General features: G+C 36.3%; 1 protein-coding gene across 2 annotated transcripts in view; it reads left to right on the top strand.

Moving 5' to 3' along the window:
• Window positions 1-19,679, top strand: part of cfap46 (cilia and flagella associated protein 46) — a 66,031-nt gene that overhangs the window by 17,428 nt on the left and 28,924 nt on the right. For both annotated transcript variants that reach the window (XR_016145456.1, XM_039649220.2), the window contains exons 12-27: window positions 1,621-1,846; window positions 3,194-3,314; window positions 4,340-4,460; window positions 5,357-5,472; window positions 6,197-6,288; window positions 8,823-8,938; window positions 9,818-10,030; window positions 10,736-10,958; window positions 12,306-12,449; window positions 13,525-13,635; window positions 14,415-14,596; window positions 14,722-14,853; window positions 15,399-15,564; window positions 15,788-15,848; window positions 17,358-17,490; window positions 18,136-18,319. Coding sequence is in view for 1 of the 2 variants with exons in the window: in XM_039649220.2 (XP_039505154.2) it covers window positions 1,621-1,846; window positions 3,194-3,314; window positions 4,340-4,460; window positions 5,357-5,472; window positions 6,197-6,288; window positions 8,823-8,938; window positions 9,818-10,030; window positions 10,736-10,958; window positions 12,306-12,449; window positions 13,525-13,635; window positions 14,415-14,596; window positions 14,722-14,853; window positions 15,399-15,564; window positions 15,788-15,848; window positions 17,358-17,490; window positions 18,136-18,319 (2,341 nt within the window). In the remaining variant the exon portion in view is untranslated. The remainder of the gene's footprint in view (window positions 1-1,620; window positions 1,847-3,193; window positions 3,315-4,339; window positions 4,461-5,356; window positions 5,473-6,196; window positions 6,289-8,822; window positions 8,939-9,817; window positions 10,031-10,735; window positions 10,959-12,305; window positions 12,450-13,524; window positions 13,636-14,414; window positions 14,597-14,721; window positions 14,854-15,398; window positions 15,565-15,787; window positions 15,849-17,357; window positions 17,491-18,135; window positions 18,320-19,679) is intronic.

The following is a 19,679-nucleotide window of genomic DNA, read 5'->3' as shown; positions in this document are numbered from 1 at the left end:
TCATCAGTTCTGTCTCTTAAATCAAGACACATTCACTGGAGAAGAAGCGAAATGAAATGACTGAGGTTAATGAGAAACGTATCAAGTGACTATTTGCTTAAAACAAGAACAAACATCAGCCAAACGGGTCCGAAAAATCAACTTCATTTAAAGTTTGTTTTCTGACCCCACTCGCAAATATTTTTTCTAGTTTTAAGCATAAAGTAATTTTTTTTAAATTCAGTTTTTCTGAATTAACGAGTTAATTTTTCATGAGAAAAAAAAATTTGCTCTGTTTTTCTGAATTAATGAGTTAATTTTTCATGAGAATTTTTTTGTGCTGTTTTTCTGAATTAATGAGTTAATTTTTCGTGAGAAGAAAAGTTGCTCTGTTTTTCTGAATTAAAACAGAGCAAAAAAAAAAAAATCCATGAAAAATTAACTCGTTAATTCAGAAAAACAGAGCAAAAACTTTTTTTCTCATGAAAAATTAACTCGTTAATTCAGAAAAACAGAGCAAAAACTTTTTTCTCATGAAAAATTAACTCGTTAATTCAGAAAAACAGAGCAAAAACGTTTTTTTTCTTCAAGTGAATGCAATACGCCTTCGTACGGCTCCGTATATTCCCCTGTGGAAGATAGAAAGAGATGTTTAGCAGAATATAAAATATCTTCATTGAATGAAAGCAGTGGGCAGAGGCTCCAAAACAAGACAAAATTCATCATTCCACGTCCTCTGAAGTCTTGTGATTGTGTGAGAAACTGACTGATCATTTCGATGGCCGATTTAGGACTGACTATAAGTAACTTTGCAACTACATGTCAGCTAGCAATCATGCAGTATTAGTGCTCAACCCTTGAGCGACCTTATGGACATTTGTGTCTTTTTCAGTTTAGATTTTGTTGATAATTTGCACACATTTTAGCCACTGGTGGGTATTTTTTATTTTATTGTAATTTTACTATTTCACCCCTATTTCCTTTATAAATCTATTTAGCAGTAGGTACACATTAACATAGTTCCTCTCAGGACCTTATGGCTAAAAATGTCCCCATTGAAAACCATTAAAATGGCAATTTTTAATCCCAGGGCCATTTAACTATAAAATGATGCAATCTTTGTCAATAGGTTTTCAGTCTTTTAGCAAGGCTTCAAAATATTCATTTTTTACTATTTTCTACCAGATGTGCCTTTTTGTCAGATTTAGCCTATAAAGCGAATTCCTTTAAATATTTTCTGCGTCAGCATATTTGAGAGCCAATTTGATCAAATGTACAGTATAATTGTGTGGGTGTGTTAGTATGGATGTCAGTGTGTGGTTTAAAAAAATGTGTGTGCGCTTTGTAATGTTTGAGAGAGAAAAACTCAACCAGTGTGTGCACCAGTGGAGTTTTACTGGCATCTAGTGGGGAACATGTGTCACTGCGCCCAAACACACACTGACTGAAAGCTCATTTACTGAGATATCATCCTCAATGTGGAACACGACTTGTTTAGATTTAAGGCTTTGATTTTCTAGCAGTCTTTGAGTTTAAAATGTTTCATAAAATTTATATTTCATATAAAATAATGTTCATAAATCATTTTTAAAAACTTACTTAAACCTCTATATAACTATTTGTGTGTGTGTGTGTCCACAGCATGCTGCTGGAAGTGTGTGGTCAGGTTCATGCTGAGCTGGCCGCCGTAGACGAGGAGGATGAGAGGCTGGAGTCGGCCATGAAACACCTTCGTAAAGCCGCTGGTCTGGACGTTCCCTCTGAGCATCTGTCCTCCTCCTTACACCTCCTCCAGCTGCGCTCCTCCGGTCTCAGCGCACACACACACACTCGCTGCGAGGACCAGGCCGCCAGACTCATGCAACAGGTGCGTCTCCGTCTGAAGTACACTCGTGTGCAGGGACTTCTGGGACTGATGGAGGGAGACCAAACAAAACATCTTGTGATGTGTTTATCAAAAGAACTATTTTTAGCTTGACAAACCGTCCGTCTGATGTACATAGACTAAAAATACCAAATAACAAATCGTCTGTCTGACCACTGCAAAAAGTGCTTTTCTTACTCCGTGTTTCTGTCTTTTGTTTCCAGTTCAAATATCGAAATATTCTTAAATCAAGATGCATGTACTAGATGAGTGAAATTAAATAAGACATTATGTCTTGTTTTCTGGATAAAAAAAAACAAGCTAAATGATCTGTCAATGGGGTAAGAACTTTTTTAGTTTTCCACTTGATTAAGATTATTTTTCACACCACATTGGCAGATTATTTTGCTTTTAATTTGGTTTTTTAAGACATTAATTAATATAAAATCTTATTTTACTCATCTAGTAAATGCTTCTTGATTTAAGAATTTTTTTTATATTTGGACTGGAAACAAGACAAAAATACTACATAAGAAAAGCATTTTTGAAGTGGTGTACACACTGTTGACTAAAAATAAAAAATAACAGAGATTAATGTTAGTTAATTAACATTAGTTAATGTATTAGATTAACTATGAGCAATATATATATATATATATATATATATATATAATCTTTGTTAATGTCAGTTAAAAAATAATAATGTTAGTTCACCGTTCTTTGATGAACATTAAGAAATGCAACTTTTGATTTATTAACAAAAATTACCAGTAAATTATGAAATGAACTAAGATTAATCACTAGTATTGTTCATTTTTAATTCATAACTAATGTAGTTAACTGATGTTATGAAATGAAGCCTTATTGTGAAATGTGTTACCACTTTATTCATCAAGGACGCATTCAATTTAAAAGGACATTTATAATGTTGCAAAAGATTCTGTTCATTAAAAATAATCCTGACGAATAATGTGTATCACAAAAATCTGACTGTTTTCAACACTGATAATAATCATAACTGTGTGTTGATCATCAGATCCTCATATTAGAGTGATTTGTGAAGGATCATGTGACACTGAAGACTGGAGTAATGATGATAAATTCAGGAATAAATTACACTTTACTGTACATTCACATAGAAAATGACTATTCATATTCTAATAATATTTTGGACTGTTTTTACTGTATTTTTGATCAAATAAATGCAGTCTTGCTGAGCAGAAGAGACTTCCTTTAAAAGCATGATATGATCCCAGTATTTGTATCGTGTGTGTGTGAGACCTCACACAGGTTTAGCATCAGAGCTGTGCTGTATGAACCTTATTGATTATGTAATATTATTATGAACAGGCTACAGAGGGAGAAGGGCCAGAGAGTTTGAGAAAGCGGCGCCCCCTGCTGGTCAGTGCTGGACTCGCTCTGGCACCTGAAGCTTTCCGAACCGTTCTCGATGCTGACCGCAAAATCAAAGGTAACCGGGTTTTATTCTCATTTTACTGTGTCGTTAGTGTTGTTCATCACAGGTCTGGCTTTGAGATGTTATGCTGATTGTAGATCTACATGTGGAAGATCAATCCAGCCCTCCTTTTGTCCCATAAGTCCGTGCGTAATCGATGCCTGCCGACGGCCCGATGCGTTTGATCTGGCGGAGATCAGCGGCGCTTTCCGAAGACTGTCTCAAGATACTTTATTTTATGAATCAACGATGCTTACACGTTGGTTTATTTCTTAAAGGAGTAGTTCACTTTAAAATAACCTTTGCTGATAATTTACTCACCCCCGTGTCATCCAAGATGTCCACGTCTTTCTTTCTTCAGTCGAAAAACATTCCAGGATTTTCTCCATATAATGGACTTCAATGGGAACCAAACGGTTCAAGGTCCAAAAGACAGTTTCAGTTTAAAGGGCTTTAAACTAGAGCCCGACCGATAAAGGATTTTGAAGGCCGATACCGATACAAATATTTTGGGGTTTTAAAATCCGATATATCGGCCGATATTTTATTTATTTATTTATTTTTTTAAACTGGACATGATAGTCACAAATTTTGTTGCTTATTTGAGTTTGAACTGATGGGGATGATCTTTTAATTGTTATTCAAGCAATGACCAACTCAACGAGTGTTGCCAACAGGAACGGTGTAGAGCGCCCTCTGGTGGACAAACTATACAACTCCAACACTCATGACATGGTTCAAGCGTGTTTCGTCCGTTTTAATTTTATTTTTGGAATATTAATTTATCGGCCATTATAACTGCCGATACCGATAGTTTGGAAAATGCCTAATATCGGCCGATATATCGGTCTGGCTCTACTTTAAACGACACCAGACGATGAATAAGGGTCTTGTTTTGTTTATGAAACTAAAGTCACGCTGGTGAAGAAGCTCATGATGCCTTTACTGCTGTTACAGCTTGTGTTTGCATGAGTCATCTCAAACTGTACTCGAGGCGTGCTGACATGGTTGTGTCGTGTTTTGTGGTTCTGTTTCTCTAGGTGATGGAGACCAGGATCATGTGACACATCTCGCCGCTAAAGCCCAACATCACATGACCTGTGTGCAGAAGGTCGAGGGTCATTTAGCTGGGCTTGACAAGAGCTCAGATGATAAAGAGAGGTGTGTGTGTTGTTTTGTGTGGGATGATCAATCAGATTTGTTTACAAAACACTAAAATGTTAGAATAGTTATTTACACTGGCTGTCAAAAGTTTGGAATAATTGCTGCATTTATTTGTTATTTCTTCAGTGTCACATGATCCTAGTTCAGAAATCATTCTAATAATGATTTGCTGCTCAAGAAACATTTATGATTATTAAATCAGTGTTCATATTTTTGTGGAAACTGTGATACGTTTTATTTTACAGGATTGTTTGCTGAATGTAAAGTTCAAAAGAACAGCATCTTTTGTAACATTATAAAAGTTAATCCTTTTTAAAATGGTAGTGTATCACAGTTTCTCAATAAAAACCTGAAGCAGGACATGTTTTCAACATCGATAAAATCCTCATATTAGAGTGATTTGTGAAGGATCATGTGACACTGAAGAATGATAAAGTAATGATGATAAATTCAGGAATAAATTACACTTTACTGCATATTCACATAGAAAACAGATGATTTACAAATTCGTAACAATTCATACGACCTCACTCGTACGAATTAACCCGTTTAATTTTTTATTGTATTTTTGATGATATAAATGCAGCTTTGATGAGCAGAAAAGACAAAAAATAATCTTCATATGCCAAGCTTTTGAGCGGTAGTGCTACTCTAGACTCAAATGAATGTAGTTGTGATGTTTTACTCTCTCCCAAAAGCCGCAGACTCTGTGTTCGTTAAAACCAGGCTTGCTATGAATCTCCAGAGTTCATCATCACGGTTCTGCTCTCAGGACATCATTATTCTGTATATCTTCTGCAACGAGGGAATAAAACCAGCAGGATTTCATCATTTCGTATGACTGAAGCTCAGACGCGCTCATGTTGTTTCTGTGGTGTGTGTTTGCTTGTCAGGGTGAGGTTATGGGCGTCTCTGGCCAAGATCGGCCGGAAACAGGAGGTTTTCGATGTGTGTCGCGCGGCCTGTCGCTTCTGTCTGCTGTACGATGACGGGCGATGGGAGAGCTCCAGTAAGTGACCCCGCGAGAGCATGAATCGCACATGTTTCAGAAATACAGTCATGTGAATAAGTTTGGACACCCATGCTAAAGTTGCCTAAAAAGAGGAATAAAAAATCATCTTTTGCATATTGATCTTAATGCCTTAATTAGAAAAACCTTTAAGGACACCAATTTTCTTTGTGAATGAATAATGCATCATAAATAAATAAATGTTTTTCTTTAAAATACAGGGTGCATAAGTCATTCCCCCCCTATGTTAAATTCCCATAGAGTCAGGCAGATTTTTATTTTTAAAAGCCAGTTATTTCATGGATCCAGGATAATATGCATCCTGATAAAGTTCCCTTGGCCTTTGGGATTAAAATATCCCCACATCATCACACACACCTTCACCACACCTAGAGATTGGCATGGTTTTACTTCAGTTAGCCTAATAGCTGGTTTGATTTGCATTGAAAGATGAACTTATGGAAAGTACCCCATAATATTACTAATTTAGCCTGTTTATGAGAGGCTTGTGTGACACTGTAAAATAATACTTACAATTTGTTGGATAACTTAAAAATCCAACTTAATATTTTTAGTCAAGCACAAACACATACTTTTTTAACTTCACAAGAAAAACAACACATTTCTAATTCTAATGTTGCATTTTTAGTTTCAAAACAGCAATAATGTTTAGAGTGCAGCCGCGTGTCGGAGATGATCAGGTGTGTTCTGGTTCTGATTGCAGGTAAACTGAAGAACGGAGCGAGTCCGGAGCGAAGGAACCAGACGGATCCGCTTCTGCGTCTGTTAGCGGAGGTCCACTTCATCAACGCTGAGGTAAACTCTGCTTTCGTTCCCCAACACACAGTTTGATTGCTCAATCCCAATCCCAATATCACACAGAAAAACGCGAATGGATCCGATCGTGACAAACAGTCAGAATGTGCTACTAATGCTACGTTTAAGGCTTACAGGTTACGGTTATCAGTTATCAAAAAAAATTAAAGCACATTTAAATACAACTAAAATACAACAAAAAATACAACTATGTTGTTCCAAAGTGCTGTAAACGTAAAAAACTGCAAATAAAACCAACAAATCCACAAAACCTCCATCGATGATAAATTCAGGAGCCTGAACAACACTAGTAAATGTGAATGAAATCTTTAGAATCGGTTTTGCTCTTAATGCGTTTGGGGATGAAATTCAGTGTAAATGAGTCATCATTTATTGTTCTACATCATACATTTCATTTCCATGATTATGTCTGGTTCAGAAGTTATAATTATGCTATGTTATGTGGAATGTTATTCTATGTTATGTTATGTAATATAGTATTTAGGGCTGTCAATCGATTTAAAATGTTTAATTTCCTGATTTGGCAATGAATTTAATTTATTTATTTAATTGCACATCAAATTTGTCTGAAACATTACCCCCCAGGAGTTAATGTGAAGTCATTATTGTGTTAAAAGCATCAAATAGACATTACAAAAATAAGCTTTAGAAAGAACTATTATGTTTGATTCAAGTGCATTATTACACATAACGAGGGTGAGTCAATGATGACAGAATTCAGTTCAGTTTGTTTATTAATATGGAATATGACTTATTTATTTTATGAAATCATACTCTAAATAAGAAACTAAAACTTTCAACTGATTCATTCGATTTGTTCAAATAGTTGATTCATTCAGGAATGAAGGAAATGGATCTCTTTATGAATGAGTTATTGATTCATTAAAAAGTGCATTTATGCCGAAACATGCACTGTTAAAATGAATATGCTTTATCTAATCAATACAATTGTGACAAAAGATTACAAGCAATATTATTTATTAAAATGAACAAATTAGAATTGAGTAATAGTTAATCAAATTAATATTCTAATTAATTCTAATTTGTACAATTTAATTAATAATATTGCTTGTAATATGTTGCCACAATTTTTATTGATAAGATAAAGCATATTATTTTTTTTCAGTGTGGCTGTGCATCTCAATCGTTCTGCTATGGCTTTATAGGTAATCATTTTTGTCTCAATATCTTGAATTTTGGTGTGTGAAGCAGATGGAGAAGCCCTAAAACACTGAGATGCTCATCATTTATTCTTCCTCGTTTTAGACCATTTGACTTTCTTTCTAATGTGGAACACAAAAGATGAATTTGTAAATGGTGTTTGTGTAAATGTGGAATGAAAATCTTCTCGTTCCACAACACATGGGTTTGTAAGTCAGTAAATGATGTCATTTTTATTTTGCCTGAAATACTTTTTCTGAAATGAAGACTTCTCTCTCAATCATGTGCTGTTTTTTAATGACTCCATTAGACCTCCAGGAAGATGATGTGTAATGAAGTCTTCAGAGACGCGTGGAGGACTGGAGAAGCGATGACCTTGACTAAAGCAGTGAAAAGCACATCACTTTGTTCCCGGCAATGTGTTTCCTCTGTTTTTGAAGGGGTTGATTTTTCAAAAGGCGTCCTGTTAATTTGTCAGATCCTCGTGGACACGCGAGGCTTTGATCCGCAGTCGTCCTGCTGTGTTAAACGTTCAATCCCATCAGCCCCGGCTGCACACGCGACACACACGAGAGTCTCTGCTACTAAACATCTTATGCAGTCATTATTAAACCCTGTGAAAGCCTAGGAACGAACAAGAGTTTTTTCTCTAAATTTAACATTTTATTGACAAAATACTTTTTTTTAAATCTAAAAAGTTGTTTATTCTCTATCATATTTGATACATCAGGCTTTTATGAAAATATGAAGGAAAAACAGCTGTTTTATTCAGACTCAAACTGAGCAAAAATATGATGCAGATGCTGATGAAATTATGATGAAATTATGATGCTTGTAATGTAAATCAATGAGATCCTTATAACAGCATTGCAGATACATATTAATATATGCCAATAATATGATCCTTAGATTTATGATCTATAGTTTTAAAACATAATGCAATGCAATAAAATTGACTGAGAGATGAACTAATAAACCTTTCTCAAAAGCCTGATTTTCTCGTGATTTTTATAATAAATGATGATGATAATCAAGTAAACCTGCTTCAGTCCAGCTGAAATATTACTAACAATATCCAAGTTATTCTTGATATCAGAGCAGATTTGACTTAGAAAGACTCGTAAAGGACGTTTGTACAATTATACTAAAAGACTTTTAATTTATAAAACAGTTTAAACTATCAGTCAGACACAGACGACATTGGAGCGTTTTTATTTTTTCATTTTATAGGCCTTAGAAATATGCGTATCAAACAGGATTTATACTTATTGGTTTAATTGAATATAAAAGCTTAGTTATAGTGATTCAGTTCAAAATTAGCATCCCATAAAGCGCAGTATTGTGTTGTCTAGGTAACCATCCTAAAACTGCGCTCTGAGGGGGTGGAGCTAAACGGCTCTGCTGTGACACCTGATGACAGAAGGACACGCCCACCCGAGGAGGACGACGCCCACTGGACCCTGTACAGGTCAGCAATAACACACTTATTGATGTTAATAACCCTGACTCTGTGTGACACACTCTCATCTCAGAAGCTGATTGGATGTTTAGCCTGTTATATTAATGATGTGGACCTGAACAGACAAGATAATCAGAGAGAGACACTCTATTCTACATCCCAGCATGCATTAAATGACTTTCTCAGATTATAAACCGCATGAAACAATAAGCTGGCGAGGCGTGTGAATCACAAATAAACAGAGATGTTCTTTACCATACACCATATTCACCATATCCAGCAATATGTATCGCCATATAGATGACATTAGATTCAGCTGTATTGTGTAATCCCGTTAACAACTAACCAGCAGCACAGAATTTAAATGCATTTAATTCTGTGTAAATTGTCATATGAACATTGTGATGAGATAAAGGCATGAGAAAAGTAAAATCTAAATCTAAAATCTTAAATATCAGTATGTTATATTAGTAATTCTATAATTTAGAATAGTTGATTGGTTAAATATTGCCTTGCATCAGTTTGTTTTTTTTGCAACAGTAGCCTATATTTGTTTTATTTTTATTTATTTAGAAAAGGGACAGTGTACATTAATCAATTCATGAATGTAAATGTACCCAAATGATCCCGAACAACTCTGTAAAATACAATTAAACATATTATACAAAAGACTATATATATATATATATATATATATACAATAAAAACATAAAAATGATTGATTAATAATTAAAGTATTATTAGTAATAAAAGAGGAAGCAGAATAAATGTTCACATTGTTTACTGACCTGAAACTTTTTTTTTATGAAACAAAAATGTTATATAAACTATGAAGTAAATCATTACAAATCACACATAATTAGTTGCCTTTTTTGTGTCTTTCTTCAGTGATTGGATCAAGGGTTTATCGGCGTATGCCACGGGTCACTTCCTGCGAGGGGCGGAGCTGGGGGCGGAGCTTGGCGAGGCGTGGCTGGTGGCTAATGCGGCTGTGTATCTGTGGAACTACAACACCTGGCTTCTGGCCACCAAGGGGCATCGGCTCCTCCTGCCCACGTTCAGCCGTCTCTTACAGCTCCTCAGACACACAGGGCATGCTGGGTAAGATGTGGCCTTTGGTGATGTTTGATTGGTCAATCCTCGATAGTTCTAGTGCTGCCACTGATGTGCAGCATCTACATCTACAGCAAGTATTGAAGTTCAGTGTGTGTGTGTGTGTGTGTGTGTGTGTGTGTTTGAGCTCCAGAGATGATAGATTGTTGAAAAAAAGGCTTTTATTTTGTATTTCTATAATTATTTGATGATGTATTGTATCTTTATTAGTTGTGTTTGTGGCATCAGTCCTCACTAGTTCTCAATCATGTGTTTTATAATTCTATAATTATTTTAATTTAATTATTATTATTGAATTATTTTATTTTATAAATCTATTTAATTATTATATAAATTACATAATTATTTTTATATCATTTTATTTAATTATTCTATGATATAAATTATATTTTATTATTCTGTAATTATATTATTTGTATATATATATTATATCATCATTATTTTTATATAATTATGTCATTGTTTTATAATTTTATATTATAATTTTATTGAATTATTATATAATTACATTATATTATTTGTTTTCATAATCCTATTTAATTAATATGTCATTATTTTATTTTATAATTTTATTAAATTATTTTGTAATTACATAATTTTATATGTGTGCTGTAAATGTAAATTATTCTGTAATTATAGTGTTTTGTGTATATTGTTTAGTAATTTTATTGTGATTGTTGTGCCGTGTCTCAGGGAGACGTCTCTCGTGGTCCTGCTGTGTGACGCTGTGGCTCAGGGACTCATCGAGCCGTGGTGTGTGACGCCTGTGCGTGCCGATCAGGAAGAGAAGGCAGACGTTCAGCCCGCCGCAGAAAAGACCAAGAAAGTGCGAGGAAAGAGCGTGGAGAAGTCCGGCCCGACCCACGGCCCAGGCCTGGACGCCGCCGCCCTGCAGGACGTGAAGAAAGCTCTGGAGGTGAGCAACTCTTTCACTCCCAAAACACACTGGAGACTGCCACAGTGCAAAGCATTGTGGGTAATCTCAGACCATAAATAGACTCCCTGATTCTAAAACAAGCGAAGCACTCACTGATTGTGAATTAAATTAGAGTTAAAATAGCTTTCATTTCTTTATGACTGACAAAATGTGTAATGGAGATTTTATATGCAATTCAAATATGTAAATCTTAATAGATATAAACATGCAGTTCTGAGAAAAAAAGTTTATTTCTCGCAATTGAATGTTTATATCATGCAATTCTGACTTTATAACATATAACATGCCCGTGTGCAAAGCATTGTGGGTAATCTCAGACCATAAGTAGACTCTCTGAAGGCAGGCCCTGAATTTAAAACAAGCTAAACACCCATTGTGAATTAAATTAAACTAGCTTTTATTCCTTTATGACTGACAAAATGTGTAATCCAAATGAGTGGAGGTTTTATATGCAATTCAAATATATAAATCTTGATATGTATGAGATGTATTTTCCTGATCCAAGTGAACACTTTTAATGAAAAGAGGCCCATAAAAGTCTCTCAGAAATAGATTTGAGTGTGATTGAGGAAATAGGAAATACACAGTTAAACACGCCATGCGATCGGCTGCTTCTCTTCTAATTAAATGTCCCAGATTTACAGGCCTTCCTCTGCACTTATCAGCACTAATTTCACATGAAAGCCTTTTTAATATAGGGGAATTATTCACTAACTTGGTTTCCTCACACTGCTCTTTTCACACTTGACATGAAAAGCTAATCTCGTTTGCGTTATCTATTTCAAACACACGTCGAACAGCGTGTCGGCTCGAGGAGACCGGAGATGTGGACGAGCAGAGAGTTTGTGAGGGTCCGGCAAGAGAAGTTCAGGCTAAAGCAACATTGAACGTTTAATAGACGTCTGAACGATAGACTCGTCATCAATTAGAGAACAAAGAAATGAAATGAGTGAAGAAATGAAACCAGTGAGATATTCCAAGCCTTTATTTGTTATAATTTTGAAGATTATGTCGTACAGATATGAAAACCTTTTCACAATATTTTAATTTTGACTTTGGGGTTTTCATAAGCTGTAATCCATAATCAACAAAATTATTAAAAAAAAACCTTTTAAGTTGTGTTACTGAAATAAATGAGCTTTTGCACGATATTCTGATTTTCCGAGTTTCACCTGTATATCGGTAAAAATGACATGCGACATGTAGTCGGGGTTATTCTGGCTCGAAGTGTTCCTCACAGCCGGACTATATCGGGTCTGTAGTTAAGTTAACCTAGGACATCTGTGTTCTGCTGATACCTGACTGTGTGTGTGTGTGTGTGTGTAGGTGTGTGAGTTTGCGCTGAAGCTGTCCAATGGGAACGCTGAGCCGGTGCCGCTCCTGGTGAGGAGGCAGATCTTGAGCTCGTGGGTCTCGGTTAAACAGCTTCTTCACCAGCAGATCGGACCCAAGCTGGACATCAACGACGAGGTGACGTCACACACACACACACACACTGAGAAAATACTCATATGTGTCCATATAAACATCTGGAGTCTCATTTATAAAGCTGTGCGCAGGATCATTACTAAGTGTACATGCATACGCATGCATAAAAATACTCAGACTTACGAAACCTTCACAGCCACAGAATACAACATTTGAAAACATTATTGCGACTTTTTATCTCACAATTCTGACTTTATTTTTTTGCAATTGCGACTTTATATCGTAATTTTTACATATTTTCTCAGAATTGCATGTTTTATAAATTACAATTCTGACTTTATCACGTAATTCTGACTTTATCACTTATTTCTGACTTTATATCACACAATGCTGACTTTATATCACTCAATTCTGACTTTATATCACACAATTCAGACTTTATATCACACAATTCTGACTTTATATCACTCAATTCTGACTTTATATCACTCAATTCTGACTTTATATCACACAATTCTGACTTTATATCACACAATTCTGACTTTATATCACTCAATTCTGACTTTATATCACACAATTCTGACTTTATATCACACAATTCTGACTTTATATCACACAATTCTGACTTTATATCACTCAATTCTGACTTTATATCACACAATTCTGACTTTATATCACTCAATTCTGACTTTATATCTCACAATTCTGACTTTATATCACTCAATTCTGACTTTATATCACTTAATTCTGACTTTATCATTTAATTCTGACTTTATATCACTTAATTCTGACTATCATTTAATTCTGACTTTATTTCACTTAATTCTGACTTTATATCTCACTATTCTTACTTTGTCATGCAAATCTGACTTTATAACTTGCAATTGCGACTTTATATCACGCTATTGTGAATAAAAAGTCTTGCATTAGTACACCAGAGTCTGCTAAATATGCTTGTCCCAAAGCTTGCCTACTCTTCTTCTTCACAAACAGAGTACACACTTTTAGGGAATATAATCATGCATTAGTTTAGAGGCCCTGCATGAAATATGCCGTGTCGTCCAGGTGTAATCTCTCTTCTGCTTGATTAGCAGTGTGTGTGTGTGTGTGTGTGCAGAGTAAGAGCGAGGCAGTGGTGGCCGTGTCCCGTGTGCTGGTGGCGATGGAGATGCTTCGGTGTAACCGGAACGCCCGGCTGATGGAGTTCAGCGTCCCCAGTCTGTCTGTGGTGAGAGCATCATCATCATCATCATCATCATCATCACTATAATAGAGCTGGAATAGAGTTTGATAAATCTGCACTGCCAGTCCATTAGCATGAGTGTTCTGAAAAATTCAAACTGCACCAAATGGGATTATAAGAAATGATTTATTTCTTGCAGATATATTTACCTTTCTATTTTTAGCCAAACATTTATCTATGTTGTTTATTGGCTTTTAAGTTGATTTCTTTGTACAGTTCATCATCAGTTCGTCCGTTGAGTGTTTTTAAAAACAGTGCATATATTTATCGAAATCTAGAGAGGTTCAGATGAATGAGTTAATCAAACCTGAAGAAAAACAACATTTTACTTTTGAACATGTAACATTTGAACTTTAAGAAAGACACATTTGGCCGTTAATTCTAAATGCATCATTATGCAGAAACATTAGATATGCTAAATATGCAGTTATGATGATGCGGTAGCTTGACCCAAAGCTACTCCTCTTCTTCACTAAAAGAGAGCAAGCTTTCAGAGAATAGGGTGAGTCGGGGAATTTGGACGCTGCATGAATCAACCAATGGTGTGAGTTTGGGGGTGTGGCTATTTGTTTGCCTGGCCAATGGCAGGAAACTTACAATTATGTTTGTTGCCACAAATAGTGCTCGTTATGTTAATTGAAAAGTAATATACACAAATTATATACAATTATATAAAGTTTATATTTATAAATATCTGCTCAGTAGATGAGATGTCGTGCCTGGTTGTGTGTTTTGCTCAGTGTGTGTGTGTGTGTGTGTTTCAGCTGGTGTCGATGGCGACGGGCTGTCAGTGGACCGACCCGGTGCTGGAGTTGTGTGTGTGGACTCAGCTCGCACTATACACTCATCAGACACATGACCACGACCTTCTCATGACCTGCACCCAGAATGCACTGCAGCTGGAGCACAGTGCCCTTCACGGGGTGAACACACACACGTATGCTCTGTGAGTGCTAGACGTACATCTCTATATCTACACTATTGCCTACAGTTTGATCTAAAATGAATGATGGGGTTTGGACAGCATAAAACCCTTGTCATCTCCATAAAACTGTGTGTGTGTGTGTTCAGGGTCAGTGTGCGCTCAGTGCAGGAGATGTTGAGCAGCGCTGCATGTGTGAGAGGTCAGAGTTTGACCCGTGAGGCCAGAGGTCATCAAACCAGATACATGGAGGGTCTGCGGATGCTTCAGTCCAGCGTCAGGTCAGTGCCACACACACACACACACACACCGAGTTACTCTCACACACTACACACTTCAGACCGCACAGATCGAAATTGCGAATTGAAAATGGAAAAAAACTCAATTGTGCAAAAACTCCCATATATTGCTAAAAAATGTAACTCAGGCAATTCAAAAAAGGATTATTTCGCTAAATTACAGTGGAAAGAGTTTTTACACGTTTACAGTCACATGACACAGGAGAAGCGGTGTGTGTGTGGACAGAAGACGAGACGAGATCTTTACTAAACTCACAAATGAATGACAGGAAAACTGGATTCTAGAGAAGAAATGCCACAGTTTATCAAGATCTCGAACTCCTCACATGAGCCGCTCTCAATATAAGAGGCTTTCCCTGACATTAATGCTGGATAACACACACACACACACACACACACACACACACGTCTGCAGCTGCTGATGACACGGTTACCCGTAGCTGATGGTCAGATCTGTAATGGAAACGTGGCCACTGACTGTTTGACTGCCTCTTCTTCCTCTGATGTGTGTGTGTGTGTGTGTGTAGTTTTGCGGCGCAGGCGTGCAGCTGGTGTGTGTGTGTGACGGCAGCGGGTCACTACTGGAACGCCTGTGTTCCTCTCCTGGACTCGAGAGCGGACCGACGACAGCTCAGAGAACCACTGGAGCTCATCCTGAAGGCCATGATGAACACTTACAGGACACACACACCTGTAAACACACACACACACACACACACACACACACAACTACACTATACTCTACAACTACTAAATGTTCTGTTTATTATAACCGTGTTTGTTACATGTTTACAGTTACTCAGAGAGAGAGTGTGTGTGTGTGTGTGTGTGTTAAGTGTGTGTGCATGTGTGTGAGTGTGTGTTTGTTATTTGTTTCCCGATGTCAGTTTCTTTATGTGTGTGTGTGTGTGTTCAGGACAGAAGCACTGGAGCGTCTGGACTGGAGAACGACGGTCCAGAAACCCCAGAAAGCACACGTGAGGATTATTAACTATATTTCTTCTTTTTTCTTTTTTTTTGTAATTTAGTGTTTTTATTTCTTTTGAAAAAAGTTGACAACATTTTGTACAATAAGAAAGAAAACTTATATGGCTACTAATTCCCCTCTAAGCCACCCTTATTAACTATATTTGTGATGTATGATCAGTGTATATAATATGTTACTGACAGAAATAATCCGGCCATGATTCACAGAGTGTTTTGCTCATATAAAGTTTAAAGGATTAGTTCACTTTTGAAAAAACTTTTGCTGATAATTTACTCGCCCCCATGTCATCCAAGATGTCCATGTCTGTCTTTCTTCAGTGGAAAAGAAATTAAGGTTTTTGATGAAAACATTCCAGGATTTTTCTCCATATAATGGACTTCAATGGGAACCAAACGGTTCAAGGTCCAAAAGACAGTTAATAACAGTTTCAGATGCAGCTTCAAATGTCTTTAAACGACACCAGATGATGAATAAGGGTCTTATCAAGCGAAACGATCGCTTATTTCAAAGCTTATTACAAAAATGTAACTTTTCTAAGGACAAATGCTAGCCTTGCTCTATTCTGTGAGGCGCGTTTGCAACGTCACGTAATACGTAATTACGTTCAAAAGGTCACGGGCGACGTAGCCGGAAATACAGAGTCAAAATCGTCCGACATCGTTGTTTTACCTTTTAATTCCTTTTTTTGTAAACGGCGTTTGAGTTAGTTTGCACGTTCAACCTATACGTTCAACTTGTAAACACTGACTCTGTACTTCCGGCTACGTCGCCGTGACCTTTTGAACGTAATTACGTATTACGTGACGTTGCAAACGCGCCTCACAATATATTACAAGGCTAGCATTTGTCCTTAGAAAAGTTACATTTTTGTAATAAGTTTTGAAATAAGCGATCGTTTCGCTTGATAAGACCCTTATTCATCGTCTGGTGTCGTTTAAAGACATTTGAAGCTGCATCTGAAACTGTTATAACTGTCTTTTGGACCTTGAACCGTTTGGACCCCATTGAAGTCCATTATGTGGAGAAAATCCTGGAATGTTTTCATCAAAAACCTTAATTTCTTTTCGACTGAGGAAAGAAAGACATGGACATCTTGGATGACATGGGGGTGAGTAAATTATCAGCAAAAGTTTTTTCAAAAGTGAACTACTCCTTTAATGGTAAACCTCTACTGCAGGAGTACGACTCTATCGCTGTACTCGAGTAGAAGCTCCTTCACGATCAATATCATTATCATTATTATTATTATATAGTATCATTATTCAGAATCCCCCTCCTGCTGTCTTAGTCAGGATTTGGCCTTCTGATTCCCCCTGAAGCTGACTAAGATTCTCTAATCATGTTATGAAATGAATGAATGAACTGTCCAGCACACTGATGTTTGAGTTGAGTTGTGTTGGCTAGAGTTATAGAAAGTGTTATTGCTGCTCATATTGTATCGTATCAGAATGTTCTGAGATGTGGCATTACCCATCAGCCCCCTCTCTCTCTCTCTCAGGTGATGATGAGCTGACGGTGTGTGTGTCCATGATCAACGCTCTGCTCCTCATTCATGCAGACACTGGAGACTGGAAGAGAAGCCTAAAGCTGCTGGACGAGGCCATCAGAGACATGCCACACACACACCGACTGTGAGTCACACACACACACACACACTGCTGCAATATCTGCTCATCTGCCCTTTTAACTTGCTGTGCTTCACGGGTTACAGAATACATGCAGCCAGAGGAGATACAGATGATGCAGAACAGCCGTCATGAGTTCTGTGTGTGTGTGTGTGTGTGTGTGTGTGTGTGTGTGTGTGTGTGTGTGTGTGTGTGTGTGTGTGTGTGTGTGAGATGTAAAGGCCTCCATCTGAGTTCTCTGTGTGTTTCATCATTGCTGCTCAGATGAATAGAATAGAAGAAGCGAGAAGCGCGAGTAATACAGTTTCAAACATGATCTAGAATAGGAAAGTGTGTTCATGAAGCTATACAGAAACTCAATGTATGTTCGCAAATGCACAATTAGACAGTCCAGAACAAACATCATCTCACATCGTGGAGAAAGACTTCAGACTTCAGATGTTCTCATCCTTCAGTCTGTCTGTGGGGTTTCGGCGACACCTGCTGGCCTCACACACACACTGCATGATTTCATTTGAGTTCATCTCAACAATTTGTCTCTTTAGATCAATTTAGGATTATTAGAAACAGAAAATCAAGTCAAGTGTGTCCAAATGTTTGCTTTCTAGTGTGATTCCCAGTTACAGTAATGGTGTGTGTGTGTGTGTGCAGGGTTCTGTTAAAGCAGCGTGTTCTGGTCAAGGCCCGGCTGGGAGAGTCGGTTCAGCTGGACATGCAGCGGTTCAGAGACGAGGACGAGATCTTCCTCTCGCACATGTGGAGGCGAGCAGCTCTGTGTGCCAAACACACACACCAGCGCCTGTCCTGCTATCAGAACGCCATTGCAGCACTGAAGGTGACAGTGTGTGTGTGTCTCACACGTTACTATGTTTTCATTAGTGGGGAGTAATGTGTGAATCTCGTGAAGGAAAGGTCTGGATCACATTTTGCACCAAACCCAAAAATAGTGATGTGAGAATATATATATATATATATATATATATATATATGAAGAGTTCAGATGCAAAAGCCTCTAAATGCCATTTGAAATTTTCTTCTTTAATGATCATTTTTTATCAAGCTTGTATATTTAAGTTCAGTAATTTCTCTTAAATGGCAATGATAACTACCTATTAATTGTCATTTAAGTGAAATTACTGAACTTAAATATACAAGCTTGATAAAAAATGATCATTAAAGAAGAAAATTTCAAATGGCATTTAGAGGCTTTTGCATCTGAACTCTTCATTTATATATATATACATGTACAGTGATGAGGCAAAATATGCTTAACTGTCACCTTGCAAAATGACTAATTGTTTTTTAATAATTTATATCGAAAGCATTCAGCCAGGGGTTTCCGGAGTTTGCATGCCAGTAAAATGACTTATCCGACACTTTAAAATCATCTTAAAAATTAATTTCTAGACACAATCATTATTAAATTAGTGATCTTAACTTACAATTTTTTTTCACAAATGTCATGTATTATTTTCCCAATATCTCATAGGGTGGAAAAGTGCTTTAAAAATTGTGTTTTTGAAATTTTTATGTGTTTTTGTTTTTTTAAAAATGTGTTTATATAGTATTTTTTTTTAGTTGTAGTTTACTAAGTTAAACTAAATGAAAATAACAAAAGGTTTATTATGGATTTAGTTTTAGTTAACTATAATAACCCTGATAACAACTGTATATAATAGGGCTGTCAAACGATTAATCGCGATTAATCACATCCAAAATAAAAGTTTGTGTTTACATAATACATATGGGTGCACTGTGTATAATTATTTTGTATATATATAAATACACACACATGCATCTATATATAAGAAAAAAATATTTGTTATATATAGAATATTAATATATAATATAAACTATATATAAATCTACATACATGAAAATATTTCTTAAATATATACAAGCATGTGTGTGTATTCATATATATAAAATAATTATACACAGTGCACCCACATGTATTATGTAAACACAAACTAATTAATCGTTTGACAGCCCTAGTGTATATATATAATATTATTATTTCTTGAACAATAATAGCCATTATAAACTTTGCATTTAATATATGTAATTTAATGCTTTGTAAGTTGTATTTTGGATTCCTTATCTGTAATTTGTGTTTAAAAAATCCTTAAATCCTAAATGTATTGTTTGATAAGTGACATCTCTGATTTTAGTCCTAATTGAAAACCAAAAAAGTA

This window comes from Pimephales promelas, chromosome 11 (genome assembly GCF_988280905.1).
Source record: "Pimephales promelas chromosome 11, fPimPro1.hap1.1, whole genome shotgun sequence".
Taxonomy (NCBI): Eukaryota; Metazoa; Chordata; class Actinopteri; order Cypriniformes; family Leuciscidae; genus Pimephales; species Pimephales promelas.
This window is presented reverse-complemented; position numbering and strand designations above follow the sequence as displayed.